The sequence below is a fragment of the Passer montanus genome, unplaced genomic scaffold, assembly GCF_014805655.1.
Source record: "Passer montanus isolate IOZ18808 unplaced genomic scaffold, ASM1480565v1 scaffold80, whole genome shotgun sequence".
Lineage (NCBI taxonomy): Eukaryota > Metazoa > Chordata > Aves > Passeriformes > Passeridae > Passer > Passer montanus.
In genome coordinates this window covers 617804-639792 of record NW_024373257.1, presented here as the reverse complement: position 1 = coordinate 639792, position 21989 = coordinate 617804, and the positions used below count along the sequence as shown (strand labels likewise).

General features: G+C 39.2%; 1 protein-coding gene across 5 annotated transcripts in view; it reads left to right on the top strand.

Annotated features, from left to right (window-relative positions):
* Positions 1–21989, top strand: part of LOC120513356 (ABI family member 3 binding protein) — a 139883-nt gene that overhangs the window by 115568 nt on the left and 2326 nt on the right. For all 5 annotated transcript variants that reach the window (XM_039732700.1, XM_039732699.1, XM_039732698.1 and 2 more), the window contains 8 exons: positions 701–784; positions 2219–2287; positions 2954–3166; positions 4612–4723; positions 13286–13365; positions 14802–14831; positions 15811–15972; positions 19774–19887. In XM_039732700.1, the coding sequence (XP_039588634.1) occupies positions 701–784; positions 2219–2287; positions 2954–3166; positions 4612–4723; positions 13286–13365; positions 14802–14831; positions 15811–15972; positions 19774–19887 (864 nt within the window). The remainder of the gene's footprint in view (positions 1–700; positions 785–2218; positions 2288–2953; positions 3167–4611; positions 4724–13285; positions 13366–14801; positions 14832–15810; positions 15973–19773; positions 19888–21989) is intronic.

Genomic DNA, 21989 nt, shown 5'->3' with positions numbered 1-21989 from the left:
CTTATGGAACCTACTACAGAAATGAGTTCAGCAAGAAAACTTTTCTTCTTGAGTGATATAGTGCTATAAATGTTGAAAATGCTGGACTTGGCTGCATTTTCTTTGCTTTCATTTGAAGTGTATCTTAATTTCATGTAGTGTAAGCTTCAGTACTGCTTTGTGGTTAAACTCTTAATGCAGACCACAGTTAAGGACTTGGTGTTTATTGTTGGAAATGTTCCAGCACCGCTAATGTATGTGCTGTGTTGAGAGCAGAAATTAATCTTACCTATCTTTGAAGGAAGGATCCAAGTTTCACTTGCTGACTTCAGCTATTGTGCCTTGCAACTCAGGAACAAGCGTGCCCTTTTTTCTAGGAACAGCAATGTTAGCGCTGGTCATTTTGCATCCTTTTACCAGTCTGTGTAGGATGGTTCTGTGCATTACACCAGGTTATATTCTAGCCAACTAAGGTCCTCCAAGACAACCTCAAAGTAGCAAAGAAATTTCTTACTGGGTTTTAGGATTAGGTTATGTTTGCAACTAGCACAGTTCAGAACTTTCCTAAATCCAGCTGAGGGATTACTAAGATTTCAATGACAATACTTGTTGCATGAAGCAGTTGTCACAAACTGAGTTCTCTTAGAAAATGAGAAAGCTGTTTGACTCCTTCAAATGCTGAATGTCTTGTTGCTACAAGTCCCTCCATCTATCACTATAGCTAAGCCTGCTGGACCAACACCACCTGTGAGGACAGGAACATTATATAAGACACCAACAGCTTTTGCAACTCCAGAGTATTACGGTAAGCATGTTGAAAACAGTTCTGTTTTTTTTTTTTTTTTTTTTGTTTTTTTTTTTTTTTGTAATTAACATTAATGTTTCCATTTTTCTTTTGCTTCTCTTCCCTGAACTTTATTGATGCATTGTATATTTAAAATAAAAATATTATGTCTGGGGTGATTCTTATTTCTTTTATGCCTTTGGCTTTTCTGATTTGACTGAGATCTAGCTCCCTTCTCATATTCATCTTGTTAATTGAGAACATGACAAGGCTTCCATCTTCAGAAATCCAGACATGCTTAGTAGGCTTTCAATACTACTCTGTGGTTATTTAAAGCTGTGCAAAAACTGAATAAGGTACTTTTCCTGGATATTTCAATTTTCCTAGGACATAAATTAAACATATTATTTTTTCAGTGACTGAGGGTCCTCATCACAGATGTGATAGCCTCCTTTATTTGATCAAACTGCCACCATTTTAACTGAAAAAAATTGTTGTAGTGCAATCACAGTGCTCAGTGGGTAATTTGTCCTTTATGAAACTGGGAGTTGATAACAAATTCAGAGCTAAGTCTTTTCAAGGTGGCATACAGTAATGGGTTTGGAGGAGGATGTGCTTAGAATTTTTGGGCCCAAATGTGCAGTTCTTGGTATATTGTCATGAATGATGCTGCTTCTAATTTTCCTGGATTTATAGTGACACTTAAATTCTTGTCTCCTTACAATGATCATGAACTCACTGTGACCCACAGTGCCCAGTAAAGCACACTGGATGCTAGATTTATTTATAAATGCTTGTTGGGAAGGTATTGTGTTTTATCTGTTGAGGTCCACTGTAGTACTTGGATCATGTTCAGTGTAGTGTCTAATTAATATAACATTGTATCATGAATCCTGATTGCTTTAGCTCATTTCTCTTCACCAGTGTATTTGCTTTCAATTTCCTTCAAATTTTGTGGAAGTTGTATACTCTGAAGACATATTTTTAATTTTTTTTTTTTTTATTTCCTTATTGTTATTTTTAGACAAGTTACTTTGCCAATGTAATAGTTCTATATATCCCAGGAACATCAAAAAGTCTCCAAGCTAAATAGCCAGCACAGTGCAAAAAGACCCTTTTTCCATGGCTGGCCTTTTTCTTCCTTACCAAAAAATTAAATTAAAGCAAATGCAAGACAATGTTCTAAAAAGTATTTTACATATATTGCATTAATTGAATCCAGCTGCAGTCACGAAATATGTAATTTTGATTGTGGCTGGCTGTACTAGCAGGTAAGTACAGGGTTCACACAGCATCACAGAAAAAATACCTAAAATGAAGAGCCAGATCTGCCAGCAAATATCTACCATTTATCTATTCTTAAAATTATTTAAAATGCCAAAGAAACTGTGAAATGCTGCAGTTCTAACAATGAAACTTTGTATTTATTGCAAATTATAACTGTGTTTTCCGCAGTTGATGCAACAGTCTTCAGCTCAAGTCCTACATCAGAAACCGATTCTTCAGGAAAACCAAGGTACCAAGGTAGGATATTTATAGCTATGGTTTTCTTATTTCAGGGGGCATATGAAGTCTGAGGTATCTTGCATCAAATTATCTTATTTGGTTATTCAAAGACTGACATTTTATTTGATTCTGTGTCACTTTATTGGCAGATGTAAGAGCTGCAGTACAAACCATATTTTTCTGGACTAAAGTTATTGCTCCTTCTGGTGAAACAAAAATGCATGTCATTGTATTAGCATACCCCTCAAAAGCTGCAAGTAGAATTATAGTCTCGTTTTACTGTAGAAGAAATAAAGTTGATTTGTTTATTTTGTGACAGATTCTAATTCTTTCGAACAGTGTGTATCACCTACTAATATCTTCAGAGTATCATTTCATCAGTAGTGCCAGTGGGAAGAGGGTGAAGCAGTGCAGATTCCAGGTCAAACAACAATAAGTAAAACTTTAAAAACAAGCCAAAAACCAAAAAACAACAACAAAAACACGAAATCCAAAACAAGCAAACAAAAATGAGAACAAGGAGCTTAATATTGAATATATGGGGTTTATTCTGAAAGCTTTGTGTTTCACTTGTGCAGACTTTTGCTTGGTGTCCTGAGATGGATATTGTGCACCAGGTGAAAAGCACTGCCATTTTGTAAAAACACTCTATTGAATAAAGGCTCTTTCCTATATTGTTCTTAGCCCCCCATGTCAAGTACATGAAGAAAGATGATGATGTGCCTTGTTCCATCACAAGCTCTCTTGAGCATTTTCCTCAAGAAGAAGTTGGCAGCAAGGAAGAACCCACTCGTCCTCCACAAAATCCTCCAACCAACCTCACAGTGGTGACTGTAGAGGGCTGTCCATCCTTTGTCATATTGGACTGGGAGAAACCAGATAATGACACTGTTACTGGTTGGTTTGATTTCTTTCCTCCATTGTGTGGTAATACAGTATTTCCAGCTTAATTTACTTTCACAGTAGTTTTTTGTCATTTAAAGGGACTTTAATCCCCAGGGATTAAAGGAGCCCAGTGGTTTGGGGATTTTTGTGCTACTGTCAGCTCCAGTGTGGATAAGAAAATGCTGCTAGATTACACAACAAGGATAATTGGTGTCAGTGATGACACAAAAAGATACTTAAGAAATATGACTCTGTATTTCCTCCAATTTTCTGGCTCCTCTCTATACAGGATCTGGTAAGACCTAGTCAAGAAGTACCAACAACACAGCAGTATATCTAGATGCACACACATAATTTAGGCATCTTTCTTGACTTGAGGCTGTTGTTTCAGTGGGCCAGACACAATCAAAGCTTACGTCCATCTAGTAAGTCAGTAGAACTGTGCCAGCACAATACTTGCAGTATTATGACTCACTGCAAGAGGGTCAACATGCCCACTCTGTTAAAAGAATCTGTTTTTTCGTTCGTTTCTAAAGGAAGGGCTTTGTCTTAAGAATAAATGCCTGTGAGTCATGCAGGGCTCAGCACACAGACAGGTAAACATGCAACATGGCCATTCTTCCATCGTCTTCTGTATTTCAACATTAGCTGACAAAAATTGAACATTGAACAACATTAACAACTCAGTAAATGACTCATCAAAATCAATTCTGAATTCAAGAGAAGGCATTGAATCCTGTTTTCTGAAAACAGTGATTGCTTCATATTGGCACCAGTATGACACTACTTGTTTAGACAGGCTTAAACCAGTTTTGCTGTCATCTCTTTCTATTTTTGTAGTTTATGCATGTTTTTCCAATCATCTTATTTAGGCATCACATCTCTTTTTTTTTAATAAATGTGCTGTTTCAGATAGAAAGGTGGAAACAGAAAACATAATTTGTTGCATCATTTTGCTTTTTGAATGTTTACTTTGCTTGACTTTAACTGTGTACAAGGGGTTTCGTTGGGTATGCCCAAAACCAAAGCATAATGGAAAGGTCTGACAAATAACAACCAAAACAGTGATCACACTCACCTCCTTGTTTTCATAAAAACTGCAAGCGTCAGGGAACCAAGACCATTCTGCTCATGCTTTGCTCGTTTGTGTCGCCACAGAAATGAAGGGCAGTTTGTTGCCTTGTGCACTGAGTAAGAAGCAGGCACTGGATGGACTCCGTGGTTCTTGGTGTGTGCCTGTGTGCATGCACATATTTGCATGCTCATTCATTTCCTGCATTTTCTTTTCCAACCTGAATGAATTTAAAAGTCCACATAATGTATTGACTTCAGGCTGGCAAGAGGCAGAAAGGCTGAATTCCTGTAAAATTGCATACTCATTCACTATCTGGCTGTATTTAAGAAGCTCAAGCAAGAGATGTTACTTGATCTAATTTTTCTTTGCTGTAATTTTCCAGAGTATGAGGTTGTGTCAACTGAAAATGGAGGAAGCGATGGTGAAAAGGAGAAATCAATTATCACTACAAATCAAACCCATTCTACTGTGGAAAACCTAAAACCTGACACAAGGTAGATAAATAATATAATGTTTTAAGTTAATCCAACTAATTTACTGTCAGCTGTCTGCCATATCAAATGGAAATACCTGTGGAAAGAAGACCTGATTGGTTTTACTCCTGTTTTGAAAGAAAAAAAAAAGTATGATTTGGTTTAGCTTTCTTGTAAGTTAACAGATAAAACATATTTGAGCAATCTTCAGGAAATTTACAAGAGTATTTGTGGTCTGGACAAGCTGCAGAAGTGACCTACTGTATCAGAAAGACTACTTGTCAAAAGTAAGAAAATTGCTGTGAGAGGAAAAACACGATTGTCCTGAATGTATCATTTTCGTTCAGTGTCTTAGAAGAGCTGGCAAATTAAAAATGAGCACGTGAATTCCAGTTCATGGTGTGCCTCTCATGCAACTAGTTCAAATAAGCATGATTGTCTTTAAATATCAAATCTCATTAAAAAGTATTCTTCTTTTTATGGTAAAATTCAGAGCAGAGAAGAGAACCACTTGTCGTTTGTTACATTGTTTACTAATTTCATCAGAAAGTTAATGAGCAACACTTGCGGTTTTTCCTGCAAGACCATTTGGCTTTGGTGAATGGGTGTTTCTGTTTTAGATAAACTAAGATACAAAGGTATAGCTTTTCCTGAGAAGGGAGCAGCTACCATTCACTTTTCATTCATCCCAACCTCAAAAAAGAAAGACAATGAAAGCCTTTCTGGATCCAGAGGGCCACTGCCCAAAATTGAAAACCTTTGATATAAATTGCAGTGGTGCATGTCCCCCAAGTCTCATCAGATTTAAGGTTGTAAAGTCCTCAGAGTGTCTCTGTTCTATAAAACTCCCATTCCAAGCGAAATGTGTGTTTCCTAATTGTGAGGACACCTTGAGAGCTTTGGCAGAAGTACAAGTCACTGTTACCACTTAAATCCAGGCTTGCTGGCACGCTAAATTCAGGGAAAACAAGAAGGTGTTTAAGACAGGTGGCATCATGTAGACAGTATCTGTTCTGCCAAGAAACATCACATGTCCATAATAAAAGTCTCCTGTCTATCAGGAGCTGCTCATTAGATGAAGGAAATGTGCTTGTGGATAAAACTGACTGCAAATGGGAGGAAGAGCAGAAATTAAACACAGCTCAATAATCATTGTAACAGAGTCCCTGATATGTTTAAAAATTCATCAAGAATACATTAGACTGGGAAGGAAACTTTTCCATAACTAGCCTCAAAGGGAAAAGCTGCAGAAGAGGTAGAGCTGGAAAAGAAACTTGGTAGAGAAATAGAAATCCCTCCCACAAATGATCAGTATTTTCAAAAGTACCAGCAATATATGGAAACAGAGGTGCTCAGTAGCAGAAGGTGAATTAACTGGGAAGAACCTCTTGGCCTGGGAACACTTTGGAGAAACTGACAAGCTGAATTAGAGACCTATTTTTTTCCAGCTTTCCTGAAGCCCTCAGTGAGGCTTGTGTGAGCCCCCCATGCTGGTCTGAAGGTCCAGTGCATTCAGAGCTAAAGGCTGTCCAGGACAGATCTAAAGCAGACAGACCTAAACAAAGACTTCCCAAAAAGGCATAAAAATGTTTGTGAATCTGTTATCTCAGCCTTCATGGGTAAGTCTAAACCAGAAAGACCCTGTAGCAGCAAGCAGGCTGTAGTTGTGCAGGTGTTGGCTCTTGGGGAGCTGCACCTGGCAGAGGTTCTGCACTCATGCTGGCCAAGGTCTAGCATCCTATTGAGGCACTTCAGGTAGGATATGGGAGTGCCTCGCCCAGAAGCTAATGAGTTAATTGCCCACAACCAACAGGAGGGCAAGACAAACAACTTTTTGGTGTGAAGGGGGAGGACAAGCAGCAGGGAAAGGCTGGGGGCCAGATCATGCTGTTTGTTTGCTTCACTCTTTTACATTCTTCAAATAGGTGATACTGCTACACCTCTGGAAAGCTCTGCAGCAAGGCAGACACCCTTCTCCCTTTCAGCTGGCCTTTATACAAGGCAGCTTTTAAACATTAGGAACTAATGGCCAGACTTTAAATATTTCAGGAATTTGGACAGTGTTAGGGAGGCAACAAAGAGACTTTTACAGCCGCTCATCAAAAATTGCATGTGAGACTGCAGCTGTCAGTAAGTACAAACACAGAAGTTAAATGGGATGAGGATTATGGTGTAGTATTCTGTGTGTCCATTTAGCTGTCTGAAAAGTGACTAGATCCAGAAAAAATGCACTGGCTGAAAAAAGAGTTTTGACTTTGAGTACAGTTATCAAGTACTTGGTTTTAGCAGACTCATTCCATGATAATATGGAGATGGAAATGGAAATGGACTTTCATAGATGCACAACAACTTGTGAAGGTTAATTTTAAACAAATCAGGTTGTGTATATTATGGAAGTTTGTTGCCTTTCTGTCTTATATATGCCAGCTTTATGTGTTCCTGGTGACTTGACTGCAAGTCTGATACTCTGAGATGAAAGTAAAATAGAGATTTGAAAAGCTTCTGACTGTGAAGACGTAGACTCTTTAAATAAATGTGGGGCACAGTCAGCTGCTTTCTAATGCAACGGGATGTTTTGGAGTTTTTTCTTTTAAAAAATGTTTTAGAGGTGCCTGTACAATGTGATTTTATTGGAATGCTGACATCCATATGTTTTTTGCCCAAGGAAAGACATCCATGACATTTTCCCACAGTAAGGCATGCCTCACAGGTGACAACCACACATTAATTTAAAGGATTTTTCCTTGTAGGACAAACATTTTATCCTCTTTTTCCCCTAGAGAATTATCAAATGTGGTAATTGCAGGATTTCAAATTTTAGAAGATTTCTGATAGTCTAAATAACCCGGAAAGTTCAAATCTTGATATCCATTATTTGGTTGGTCAGAGTTCTTGAAATTGGTACTCTTGCTGTAAGTAAGCTATTGACTGGCTTCAGTCTAGAATTCTGTTTAATTTCATCAGATTTGCTCCTGTAACCTTTAATTGAAATATCTCAAAGCATGTAGTGTTTTTATGCTATGTGAGCTAGGTAAAAATATACATCTTCCTTATACAGATAGTTAATTGGATATAACCAGTGCCTGAAGAAAGTTTCCTTTTGTTTTATGTCTCCTACTTAAACATTTCTCTTATAGATGTGCTACTATGATCTAATATTCACATATACACAGTGTTGATTATGACTTTATCCTGTAGTTAGCTTTTGTTACCCTTTATATTATTTCCAAGGACTTTAGAGTAGGTTCAGGTCACATTTCACTCAGCACCCTGTTCATTATCCCACTGAAGCACACACCAAAATTTCTGCAGTCTTTGTTATCTTTATTCTTTTAATGAAAATATTTATTCTTCTTTCTCCTGGTTGCTCTGAACACAGCAGTGAGTTACTCAGTCTTTACTCTTTTGTTCAAACAGTGAGTGTCTGCCACTACTGTACTTGATGAATCCTGAGCTCAAAGCAGCTGAAAAGGGGCCTGGACCAGGTCACCTTCACAGCTGCCTTGCAACACATATTGTTGTAAGATTGGACCTTAGGGAGAGTCTCTGGTCTTGTAGATCTCATTTTCCTCTGGTTTCTTTAATTCAGGCAAAGATGGCTTAGTGTGTTAATGCAAATGTCATTTCTATCTTAGCAAAAAAGAAACAAATGCACTAGTATGAACTAACAATTTTTCATCGAGTTTTGACTCCACATGGAAATTCTGTGATTCTTATAGTGAGAAATGCAGTGTTTACTCCACTTGGAAAAGAGTCAAAGTGCAAGACTGATCATTTTGGTCAAAGTAGTTACAGTCTAACTTCCAAGCAGCCATTTGAGGAATGAGACCTGCAATATTCCACCTAAGTTGTCTTACAGTCTTCTGTTTCTGAGTTTCCTTAAAAGGCTGCTCACATTGGAACTCCCAGTGGTAGTAGCACTGGCATACCCAGGACTCTGTTCTTTCCTTGTTTTACATTAAAATTTCATAAGAAAGCATTGCAGTAATTTCTCCTATGGTAATAGTCAAGCAACATCTTCCATATGTGAATCAAGATAAGGTTACTATCCACAATTTTCAGTGTTTTCCATCTTGAGCTGCTTGTATGCAACATTGAGAGGCCTGAGAGAAATGGGCTTACTGTGGTTTTTGTTGTCTTAATTCCATCTCTTCTGTAGTAATAATGGTGTTCCTCTGCATATTCTCCTTGGAAAAAAAATGGTTTCACTGATCTGTAGTTTTTTCATGGACTTTCCTAGCCTAATATATTAAATGCAGATGTTGTTTGGGTTTTTTTTTCCAGTGAGATTTTTTTGTTGTTTCTGCTGGTTTCTCTGCCAAAATATGTAGTTCTTATTTCTGTATCCCTGCCCTATCTTGAAACCCTTCTTTTTCAGTTGAATGCACATTTTCTGTTTCATTCTGGTGGTTTGTTTAAAGGCAGTGTAGCCCATAGCACAGACCATAGTGTCCAGAAAGTTCTACAGCCCAAATTTCTATACAAGCCGTCAAAAAAGCCTGAAGACTGCTGAAAACTGTTCTCATGCATGTTTGTGATGGCAGTAATAGGAAGGTAGTAAAGAAAGATATTAAGATTTGTCACAAATAGCTCTGGGAAAGTTTGAGTAGCCATTGGAGGATGTGTTCCACCAGCCTACTGTAGAAAAAGAGTATGAATAAGAAACAAAAAGCCTGTGAGGCTTGCATTCCACAGTTTTGTATAGCTTCCCATTAGGTACTGATCTGCTTCCCCATTAATTATTTTGGTGATTTCAAATATACTTTTCTTCTTTTTAAAAATGTTTTGAGTGGTTTCTGTTGGATTTTTGGGTTTGATTGTGTCCTAAGGCTGTTATCACCTTTATCTAATATTGTTTTTTATTGTAGTTAGCACCCAAACATTCTAATCACATACAAGGAAAAATCCAAGAAAACCTCTATCACTGTTTAGCTTTTGTTAACCGCAAGGGCCAAGACATGGAAACTGTAAAGAAAGCTTCAATGCAACAAAATTCAGAAAGTGGCAGAAAAATGCTGGAGGTTTCTATTTGTTTTATTAAAAAACTAACAGTATTGTACTAAATTGCTGTGGATATCAGGGTTCATGGATAAGCATTTCCCGTTTCTCTTAGCCCTTCTTCCAAATTTGTTAGGAGAAAGATTCCTCAAACAAGCATAGCGGTTTGTTCTCTCTTTCTCTCTCTCTCTTTCTTCCTTTCTTTCCTGCTGACACTGCCACCCAAGCACACTCTGCAGACACAGAGGAGCTCTGTGCACAGAGCCCTGCACAATTGTCATCCAACACCAGCATCTCCCCAGAAACAGACCTAAAGTCCCAGGACTGTACTCAGCTGCTCCAGTTCTCCAATTATGGTGAAAATCTCTCTTCGCCTATTTTCAGTTCTGCAATCTTCTCCTTTTGCATGATTTGAAAAATGCAGGAGCAGCTGCATTTGCCAGAGTTCCATGTGGTATAGCGATTTCCTGTGGTGGAAAAATATGCTCCAAGTAGTAATTACTGTAAGTCAAGTCCATTCAATCTGCACAAGGACTTTGTGCAGATTAATGGACTGTCTTACACAGTTTGGGAGGATTTGGAAAGCCTGGTCTCCAAAAGTTTGTAGGATAGCAATCTTATAGATGTTAAAGGTGTGAGGCATTAGATTGCTGCTTACACAGGGCAGCAGAGTTTTTGGTATATTAGGCAGGCAGATATAAAGATGGAATGTAGACTCTAGTTTCTCATTAAGTAAGTCTAACTAAGGAGCAGACATGGATTCTATTAATTTTGATGTACATTCCTCTTGAAACTCTGAGCATTTTCCCCCTTCTTTGTGGTTTCTATAGGACTGCATAACAAAGCAGATAGTCCACTTTTTTTACACTTTTAATTGTATTTTTCAGATCTTTCACCTTACACAAAAAAGGAAGACTTTAGATTGTCTCCTATAAAAACAGCCACAGTATAGCTTTAAAAATACAGTAAACCATGTCATATTGTGATCTCTGTCCGACATTTCCTTCCTCTCCTTTTCAATGTTCTGTCAACTAGCTAATTCTCTTCATCTCCAAAAGTGGTTGGTTGTTATTTTTATACTGTAGAAGCCACTGGTATTGTTTTAACATTGAAATTGGCAGAGGAAAGGAGCCTGTGATGCTTGTAAAAACACATACCACAGAACTGTAGAACTGCATGTATTTTAGTTTCTAAAATTTCTTTTTAACATTGTTAATAAGAGGCTTCCCTAATTGACTGAGCTAAACTTTGGACATTTCTTTATTATTTTTCTTTTCTCCAATTTTCTTTATATGTTTACATAAGCTGAAATACCTATCTGTAGATTTTAGTTCTCTATTTAAATTTTGCCCTAATTTCCCAAGCTGTGGTTTGGTCTTTTGCAGAGAACCTAGTGATGTCTAAACCACAATTTGAAAAACAGTGCTTGGAAAATAGCCTTCAGTTCTTGTTTTTGTCTCTTTGGAATTAGAGAATTGATGAGTCCAAGTTCATAGACTAAAGATTTTTGGGAACAGGACTGATTCCTATGAAGAATGTTGCCTAATGCATCCCAAAGCAGAGATAGCAACTATTGAGAACAATATATTTGCTCAACAATCAGCAAAACACATACAAAGGGACAAAACCAGATAATTATCACCCATGAGATCAAACCATAAACTGCCCATAAAGCAATAGAACATTCCATCTTGATGATCACTATTACAATAATAGCTTTAGATCAGGTGTTCCCCCTGTGAAGGAAGCAGGAAAACTTCTTTGCAGTCTTTTCTCTTTGGGGGTGGATTAACATCTACATTTTTAAAATTGTATCATCTAGCTATTACTTTAAGAGTCCCAACACATTAGGAAATCTTTGTTTATGCTTCAGTGGTTCTTCAGAAAGAATCTCCGACTCCTTTGCTATAGTTCTCTATATTATGACATTTCCTACCAGATAAGAATACTTCTTGACCAAAGAAGTTTCTGTACCACGTGGCCAATGTGAATACTAACTGCTCAGGTCATATTTTTAAAAGCATGTCTTTGTTTAAGCAATGTGAAGTTGGGAATGAAGATTTATAAATTTATTAAACTGATTATTTAGTATGTCTCCCTCCTACCATGGGGTAATATGGGTAGTTCCAAATTCTCTACAGCATGTTTAAATAAATGTCAAGATTTCTCCAAATAGACTTTTTCAGCTCAAAAGAAGCCCATGTTTCTCTTAGTAATATCCATGAACTTCCACAATGCATCTGTTCAGCATACCAGTCTATATAAGTATTTCCCTCAAAAAGAAAAGAAAACCCTAGAAATAAAGTCAAATGCTTAAGTAAGCAATTTTAAATTTAAATATTGTCTTAGAAGTATGGTGGATGGAAAACAGTTGCTGGGCACTGCATGAATACTCCACTGAGGTTAATTAGCTCAGGTTTTGCGGGAGCCAAGGAGGAATGAAAGGTAATCCAAAGTTTGGATTGAATTATTCTTCTGGGGAATTGCAAATGGAGTTTACAAATTTCCAACTGTGCAGAGTGTGGTATGGGGGTTTTCTTTCTTTAGAAAATTGCTGTTTGGAAATGATTCCAGCAGTACGTTACAATGCTATGTTACAGTCACAAGCTACCAAAATTATCATGGGTAAATGATCCTTCTTGAGTCAAGAGCTGAAGGTTTAGTTGCCCACTTCTGGGACTCACATTTTTTTATGTGTTTACAGCAAAAGTGCCTCTAATTTGGGGCCTGTTTTCCAGTCCATTTGACTCATGCCCTGTGGCTCCCTGTCACTGATGAAGAGACCCTCTCTGTTATGAGAGATTCACCATGCATGTGCTCAGAGCATGGGAGATGTCCCTCTGTACATGGCACTTCCACTGGCAATCAAGCACTGAGAGGTGGGGCAGGCTTAAGAAGAGGAGGCTGGTTTAGATTTTTTCTTCAGTTGTGTTGGTTTTGGTTCCCAACACAGTGGTGAAAAGGGATTATGAGACAATTGCAGCACAGGCCAGTGTTGTGTCACATCAGTAAAAACACATGCAAAAGAGACTGCACAGTGTCTTGTCATTGCTTCATATACTTATTATTAACATACATTCAAGCAATTGGATCTTTGCCTTGGCTGAGCCCCTGTCCTGGAAGACTTCCCCTGTGTTTTGCTACTGGTCCTGTCTGTCACTGTGGGTGGGCCTGACAGGCATTGAATTGGAGGTTTGTGTTCTTAAAAAAGCAAAAAGTACAAATAAATAGCAATGTCCTTTACTCAGTTTCTGCTTATCAGGTTGCCTCAGACCTCATCTGAACTTGCTCCCTGTGCCAGAATGAAACTGCTGTGTGAGAGGAGACAGACAAGTCAGTGTTGAATTAAATCAAATATTAATAGTATGTGTGCAAAGAATTATCAAAAGGACGGGTTAATTTTGTGTTCGGTTCAGATCTTACACAGTTAGGACAAAAAACATCTCAGTGGTTTTGTGGCAAGAAATTGGGCTTTTTTGTTCTCCAGAAGGGGAGTAGCCTCAATGTGTGTGTTGCTTGCTTGCTCCAGACTATTCAAGAATGCTCAGTTTGCAAAATTTTCATCTCTTCTCTTTTATTCCCCAGTTATGAATTCCATGTGAAACCCAGGAACCCCCTTGGCGAAGGTCCAAGTAGCAATGTTGTGACATTCAGTACTGAATCAGGTGAGAACTTCCAAAGATCAGATCATCATCTACAGGCCTTTAGTACCCATGTCTGTGGGATGCATGAAAGGCTCTCTCACTTCATTTTGTGCAGTCAGTCCTGCTCTTTAATGTCTCCTAATTGGCTTTTTACCACCATGCCTGCAAAGTCAGCCAGGGACCAGAACTGTGTTGTGTGAGGATGTAAGATGCACAGACTGCAAGAGAAAAGAAACAGAGGAACATTGTCTGGTATTCATTGCAAAGAAAATTACTTCATCCTTAGAGAGGGCTCAGTAATTTAAGATTTATATTCCTGACCTTTTTGCATCTATCCAACTCATTAACAGCTTCTGGATGGGGAACATTAGGGACATTTTTGGGCTGGTGTGTTCATAGGTGTTTTTGCTACCTGTTCAATAAGGCTGCTGTAAACAGTGATGTTGTTTGGCTGAAACAAAGATTGAGAAAGAGCTGTTGTGAAAAGTCAGAGTCCCAGTAGGTCCCCTTCCATGCTGTTTACTCTCCAGTGAAACTCCTAAAGAGGTGTGTACAAGCCTGTTTTGGCCACTGGTTGGTTCCCAAGTCAAGTACTCTCTGACTCAGAGGTGAGAATCAGAGAGCTTTTGCTTTGCCTATTCTTGCTGACTTGTTGACTCTAGGCAAGTAAGATACCATCTTTTGTGCAGAAGTGTTTATTGCTTGGTAGTACTGAAAGACCACATAAAACACAAAATGGATTTAGCCTTTTTAAAAGGACTTTCTCAATCTGTGTTTTGAGCCAGGTGTAATAATTTAGTAGTCCTCAGCTAGTGCTGTCACTGATGGATGAGAGTTTTGGCTGAGCAAAGGATTACTCAGGGAGGAGTGCAGACTATGCCACACATATTTAAAACCTCTGAATACACTCTTTGTAATTCTAGATTGTTAAAAGCAAAAAAAAAAAGTTTGTGCCAAGTGCAATTTTCATGAATGACAAGGCTTGTGTTCTGTCTCCTATTTAGTTTGGACAAATTAAGCATGCAGTTTTGTTTTTTCTTAATTGCACACATCCATTTCTCACATTTGGGATTTCAAAGCCAAGATTTTTGTGGCAAGTATTACAGATGTGCCCTTTTTATTATTTAGGTTTTGCAATTGAAATTTTAATAAGGCACAGTACAATTGGTTCTGCTGTTTACAGGTTTAAACTCTTGTTTTTACTAGAGCTCTGCTTGGCTGGTGTTGTCCCATAAGTAAAATTATTAAAAGCTCATTGATACTGGAGTTTCACACAAGAAATATATTTCTTCTAATTTAATTTAATACAAAAGTTAACTTTGCTTCCAAAACTCTTTCTGTTTCACAAATTACAGCTTACGTCAGCTGTAAAAAATCACTTACCAATGCTTTTCCATAGAATTATTGGAAACGTTCATTTTACAGTGTCTGATTGAATGTTTGTTTTCTTCCCCCAGCGGACCCAAGAGTGAGTGAGCCAATTTCAAGTAAGTGTTTTATATATAAATCTGATCAGCAGTTTTTTCAGAAATGAGATAGCAGAATTTTACGAGGAGGGTGGCTCTGCTGCACCAGCTGGATGAGTTACAGAGTCAAACAGCAGTCACACACAATTTCACTCCTTCCACCCATGCCCCTGCTAAGCAATTCATGCGAGGCTGTTTGTTTACCTGAGCTTCAGGCAACCAACGTGATGTGGAGCTCCCATGGCAGCTGGGATGGCTTCAAACCAATGTACACAAATGAGCCAAGGACAGCCTCATATTTTCTCAGCCTTGTCATTAAAGCAGAGAAAGCTCTGCAAAATGAATAAGCTACTCCACACTTTTTAAGTGAGTTAACAGAGCGCAACTCGGAGGGTTCTATTTATCTGTCTTTGTGTTTTAGGAAAATGTTCTGCTTCAGAAGGTTTGATCTAGCTCTGCTTTAGGCCACTTACAAGACTCTTCCTGTCCTTGATGGAAGGTGGACTGAGCTTTTGAAGAAGAGCTGAGATCATTCAAGCAAATTGGGCTGCTTTTTGTATCTGTAATAGTCATCACTTTCACTTTGACAAACACCGTGGCACCATTTTTCTCCACATAATTAATGGCACTTCGTTCTTATATGTGTTTTTGTTAGATCACAGTTTGCTGAAAGTTGATTGCCTTGGCTTGAACACACTGAAGAATGGTCACTGTATCACACACTTCGTAAATGAAAGTATTTCCAATACAAGCATTGCCCCCTAACAAGGTCCTAGAATGAACCTATTCCAAACCTGCACCAGAGGACAGCAGGAGTTCACAGCACCAATTGTATCTGCATATTTTGGTGCTTCCCTGAAATATTTCTCATGTTCAAAATGCAGATGTCATGGTACATTCTGCTTCATCAAGGTTTCTAATTCTAGTTATTCAAACACATTTGTTGTGTGTAATTTTGTATGCAGCATCATACTTCAGCCTCTTTTTTCCTCTCCTGCAGTGGGGAAAGATGCTATCTGGACTGAAATCCCATTCAATTCAGACACATACTCGGAATGCAAAGGCAAACAATATGTAAAGAGGACTTGGTATAAGAAGTTTGTAGGTGTGCAGCTGTGCAATTCTTTGAGATACAAGATATACCTCAGTGATTCACTTACAGGTAAGAAACATTTAAATCAGTGCTGTCCATATTACACATTCCTGAATGATATTATGGTTTCTGAAATAAGAGGTTTAACAAGATGAGCTCTGCTGAAGTGTGATCAGATTTGTTTAATTTAGTCCACAGATTAATCATCAGTAATCTGCTTGTGCTCAGTAACCATTGATATGTTTGATACTGAGTTTTCAGACTCCAGAGGTACCTCTCTGTGGTGATCATCTGATTATTTTAGGCACCTGTTCATATACTGGGGATCATACAGAAAACAAAGATCAGAGTGAATATCATATATTGTAAAACAGCCAAACTGGTGTTTAATTATCAATTAGAGAAGAATTATTAATTAGAATTATTAATTAGAGGATCAGGACCTCATTTTATACCAGGATTACATCTGTCATTCCCACTCCTTTCAGTAAACATCTGCTTACTTCTTTACTGGGAGGATTATAAAGACATGGCTTTAACTCTAGTCAACAGGTTTTACTTACCTGCTTTGAAATTTTTGCTTTGTTTTCACATTCTCCATTTTTGCTTATGATCTTTTTCCTCCACCTTTTTGTATTCCTCATGTTATATTTCATTTCTAAGGGAAATTTCTTGGCCTTACATTCTCAAGGTTTTTTTGGTGTTTTAAGGCCAGTTGAGTGTGATGTGTTTAAGACCTGAATGAGGTGAGACATGCTGGGGAATCAGCCTGTGAGAAGTGTTTTTCAGTTTGTTGATAGGAGATCTTTGTGTCTCATGCAGCTTGTCCAAGCTGTATCTGCTAAGAAATATGTTAACTTCTTATAATGCATCCCAAGCTGCTGGCTCTCTTCTGTGTGAAGCCTGTTATCAGCCAGCTCTGTGACAATAGCATTAGCATGGCATCTGAGCACAAAGATGTGTGGGAAATGCCTTTTGAGTGAAAGTCAGGCAAGTTTGTTCAACACATTGCATTGAATTAGTTAGGGTGACAGTGTGTCTGGAAGAATCCACTTTCATGACCTGAAGTTGCCGCATCTCTGAGCTCAGCACCTCACAGGAGCAGGGCTCTGGGCTTCATGGAAAGAATATGGAAGGAAAAGAGCAAGGGAGTGTAGGGCAGCTCATGCTGCCATAATTTTAAGCCTCCCTGCTTTGCATCCGGCACCGTTCTCTGATGAGCAGAAAAGGAAGGAAAGCCTTGTCATTAATAGTCAAGTACAACATTCCGTATGTAAATAATATCTTAGATATTATGTGAATAAGAGAATGTTTTGAACAGATGTATCATTCATTCAACTGTTGCTGTACTAACCAGCTGTGATCAAATGACAAGCATTGGCAACAAGGCATGATGTGTCCCAAAACCAGCCAGCAGAGGAAATAGCAGTGCTAATCTAGCAGGACTAGACTTCAACCCTAAATCAAGTGAATTAACACTGCAGTGAAAGCAGCTCCACTCTGAAAAGTTTAATATCAGGAGCCCATTTTCCTATTTTCATTAGATTGTTTTTGTTCTTGCTGGAAGGGTGGTGGCCTAACCTCGTTGGAAAAAAATGAGGTAGACACACTGTATTCATTATACTCGCTAAGCCTGGTTCTTGCACTTGAATTGTTACAACCAGCGCTGACCAGTTGCCACAATATTTAAAAGAAGTGAAATATTTATGCAGAAGGAAAGCAGCTTTTGCCCCGTTTGCTAAGTGAGGCCTCTGAGTGTGAGTGAGAAGTTTGCCCGTCTGAGGCCAGGCTCTGTTCTGATGTGCCTCACGGCCACCTCGCCGTGTCCCCGAGGCCAGCGGAAGTGTCCCTGCCAGCACCTGCCAGCTGGAGCGTGTGTGCCGGCTGTGCAGGGCTGCACCGAGCTCTGAACTCCACTGCACGCTGAAAAATCTTCCAACGCTTGGCTGTTGAAGCAGTGTAATTGCCTGGCAACTTGGGCGCTCTGTCCAAATGCCATGGTATCAGGCAGGCAGCAACTGTATCTTTGCATGCTGTTTTTCAGCGTGAATTTATTCTTCTAGTGCTGCGGAATTTATAATGTATAAAACAAGTATAATGTATAAAACAAAGTTGGTATGTACAATTGTAAGGCCACCCACAAGGGAACACTGGGGGGAAAAATTAACTTTTGCTAGAATTGCTATCCCCAAAGCAGAAAATCCGTTATTTGTTAGCTGAATGGTCTTAAGTGTGTTCTTTTATTATGGAAATAATTGGGTAGTAAGAATGTAATATTCACTGAGAATGCTGCTAAATTATGAAGACCAATTATTTGAGTTATGCATAGGTTAAGATGTGGGCCAGAAGAATATGTGTGGATCTGCAAGTTACTGTTCTGGTGTTAGCCATTAAAATATCTGGCTTATTCTCTCTCTTATGGAGAAAAACTGATCTCCGTTACACATGCCAGGACTGTTCCATAAACCACCATCTACTGCTGACCTCATTTAACAGTCCTCCAGAGCAGTCACTGTAGGCATTCCAGAAAAGCAGGCCACCTAAAAATAAGTATTTATTGAGGGAAGGAAAAAAATAAATTCTATGTGTGACCTTCAACAGCTGTGGAAAAAAAAAAAAAAAAAAAGGCTTTTTTGGGCAGCCTGAATGTTCTTAATTTCAGTGCAAAAATTTGCTGAGAGGAACTCCCTCTGACCAGTTCTCCTACGGAAAAAAACATGTTTTCAGCCAAAGCTAGATAGCAATAAATAATTTTGTAAAGCTAGAGAAGAACCACATGCACAGAGGCCATCAACTGGAGGTGAGAAATTCTGGCAAAGTATTGCTCAGATCACAAAAACGTTGGAGTTTATTGGTAGGCTCCTTTTTTTTATTAATTGTTCTTTGGGAGCAGTATAATAACCTACCCCACCACCTCTCAAATGGCCAGACTGGCATGGATTCAAGGCTCCAGGACACCCAGTATCTAATGAGTAACTGGACTTTCTGCTTAGCTTATACCTCCATCCTGAGCCTTTTCCTAAATTCTCTTACCTTTCCTTTCAACATCTCAACCAAAGGTTGAACATATTGAGAACTATGTGCTGTGAAAGGAGATTAGAAAGAATGGTAGGTTTATCTACAAAGGTTTCCATCCCAGGTTCGGGAAGAGAACATAGCATGCTCTCCTCCATCTTCTGAACTGAATTTTACTAATGTCTTGCAAATCAAATCAGCAAGTAAAAAAAATCTGTCAAAGCTCCTTCACTGTGTCTGCTAACAGGATAAGCACAGTCTGTCACATCAGCACATGCTACATGGGACACTTGAGACCTTGATTTCTACTCAGTTACAGTCAAGTGTCCTGTTAAGTAATCCTGCAAGCAAACAAACACATGGACACACTCCATACTCTGGATAAGTACTTAGTATCCGAGGTCATCTATATGTTAAGGGCTATCACTTGCACATACATGCTGTAAAAATATGATGATTTATAAAACAGGCCTTGGCTATGTTAGGAGGTAGTCTGTAAAAACATCTCTGAAGGTACTGGGGGCTTCCTGACAGGGAACCAAACCTGTCTTCCCTTCAAATCACTACCAAAACTTGCTTTTTGATGATGTTCTTGGTAGTAACAGATTTCCCTTACTGTATGAAATGTAAGGAGAGGGAAAAATTATGTCCAGGCATAGATTTCGGCCAGGAGTGGGGCCTTAGCCTTGAGCACTTGGAGCCTGCACGTCATGTTCAAATTACAGCTACAGGTCCTGAGAGGAAAAGAATCACAGCTTTCACCTTGGCTTCCCCACAGAGGAAAGAGCACAGCCCATTGCCTCTGGTGGTTTTTGGAAATAGCCTTCACTAACTCTGCTGCTTCTTTGCTTTCAGGAAAATTTTATAACATAGGAGACCAGAGGGGCCATGGAGAAGATCACTGCCAATTTGTAGACTCATTCTTAGATGGAAGGACAGGACAGCAAGAAGATCTGCCAGTCAAAGATGGTAACTCCCAACACCTGTATCTGTAGCAAACCTGGGCAACTCCTTTGTTTGTTTCTATTTCCTACCAGTGGATTGAATGCCCACTGCTGGGGTGGGCGATGAAAGGAGCTGCCAGCTTTGCAGGCAGAAGAGGGTCAAGAAGTTCTTTGACAGTGAATGATGACTTATTAAGAAAGTTATGACTTGGGTTCTGTTAGGCAGCAAACAGCCTCTCTCCTGTTTAAAACATCCCAACAAATTATTCACAGTTGGTATTACATATTTAAACCCAACCACAAATTTGAGTTTGCAGAGAGGCATTAAGTGGTGTGTTCAAACTAGCAAGGTTGATTTAAAGCACAGTACATAATCAGTTGGGCATTAAATACCTTGTTTGGTACTAATGAGAAACTGAAAATTTATGGCCGGAAAATGTAATTCATGCTGCAGTAATTCTGTGTGTACCAATTGCAAAAGGGTGCCCGAAATTCCAGTCTGGTCTAAGTGGACATGGGACTGGATGTGCTAAACACAGCCGTGACCTGCCTGGCTATTTTTCATCCATTGCTGAGGCTGAGGGATAAGAAATTTGTACTTCTGTCAGCTGAACTCTTGCCTTGCTGCTGGCAGCAGTGCCAGGGTGAGGTGTTCTGTTCCTTGTGGGGTAAGAATTCAGGCTGTACTGGTACGTGCACGAGAGCTGAGCATGTCACGGAACATTTTACTGAGGAAAACAGCAAAACAGTTTTCAGTACAATATCAGCGTGTTTACCAAACCTTCCTGTGCTTCATTTACGAAACACCCCACATGAGTCCAGGTACACTTCGAGGTAGGTGTGGGAGATGAAGGTGAAGCTCCTAAGTCTTTCACAAGTTTTTCCAAAAAACAAAGTAATTGAATGGTCTGAAGGGTGTTTGTTTATGCGTTTTGTGGGTTTTTTCTAAAGAGGTTTTTGCTTTTCCCTTCCCAGTCAGTGCTGCCCATCTGAAAAGATATTTTGCGTAAGAGATGGTCAGAATCCAATTTGCATTGCCAGGACAGCAAACTTCTCAGTTGTACCAGATTCACACCTTTAAAAATATTTTAATATTTAAAAAAACTTTTACCTAACAACCTTGCTACCTCAGTTTAAAAGACACTTATAACCAATTTGATTTCAGCAACTGGATTTGAGTGAATTCATGAGGTACGATCATTTTAGGCCAAAATAAACAACAAAACAAGAAAACAAAAGACTTCACCTTTTCAGTAGCTTGTACTTCTAGCAAATGAACTGAACAGACCAACACACTAATTGCTGTAGTTGCAGCAAATTGATTTCTGAATTAACTTCACGCATTTGACATGAAGTGCTGTGAGAGAATGAGAGTGAAAAAAACCACAGGCTCGGGACATGTTGTAGGATAATGTATGGGGAAGCTGGCTCCCTATTCCTGAGGTATGGTTTATATGGTATTTTAAAAGATACAGTGTGTATATTTGACCTGAAGGGCTGTGAGAGAATCACAGCTGATGCTGTCTTTCAGCTGAAAAGTATTTTTTGTGTGTCTGGCTCCAGCCACACATATATTCCTTACAGTCAGGTTGCATGGAGCCCCAACTCCTCACTTTAATTTTTTACCTAATGTTAATTGTTTGAATGGGAAGCGTGTTGTCAAAAGCAACAGAGTGAAAGCAGAAGGATTATTTGGATGGGGGATGCTGTGAACTTGCCCCAGTGGCCGGGTTTTATTGAAGTTCACTGCAGTGTCACGGCTGCACAGTGGGGACTATTTGTCACTGTCACTTTGCAATGCAGTGCACCCTCCTGTTCCAGGAGCCCAGCACAGCCAGAGGGGGGACAGAGGGGGCACAGGCTGTGCCCAGCCAGCCCCACCCACGGCAGGGTGCTGGGATCTCCAGGGGAGGCACGCTTCACCTCTGTGCCACCACTCCAAGTACTTTTGCTTTGAGTTGGATGGGCAAATTGCAGAGTGCTAGTGGATGTATGGGCAGCAAACAGCTCTGCTTGTGGCAGGTGGGTTCGCGGCTTGGTGACCATTTCAGCCACTCCCTGAATTGTCAGTTACAGACTTCTCATGGAACCAAAGCACGGTACTGTCCTGAGAGCTTCATGCAAACA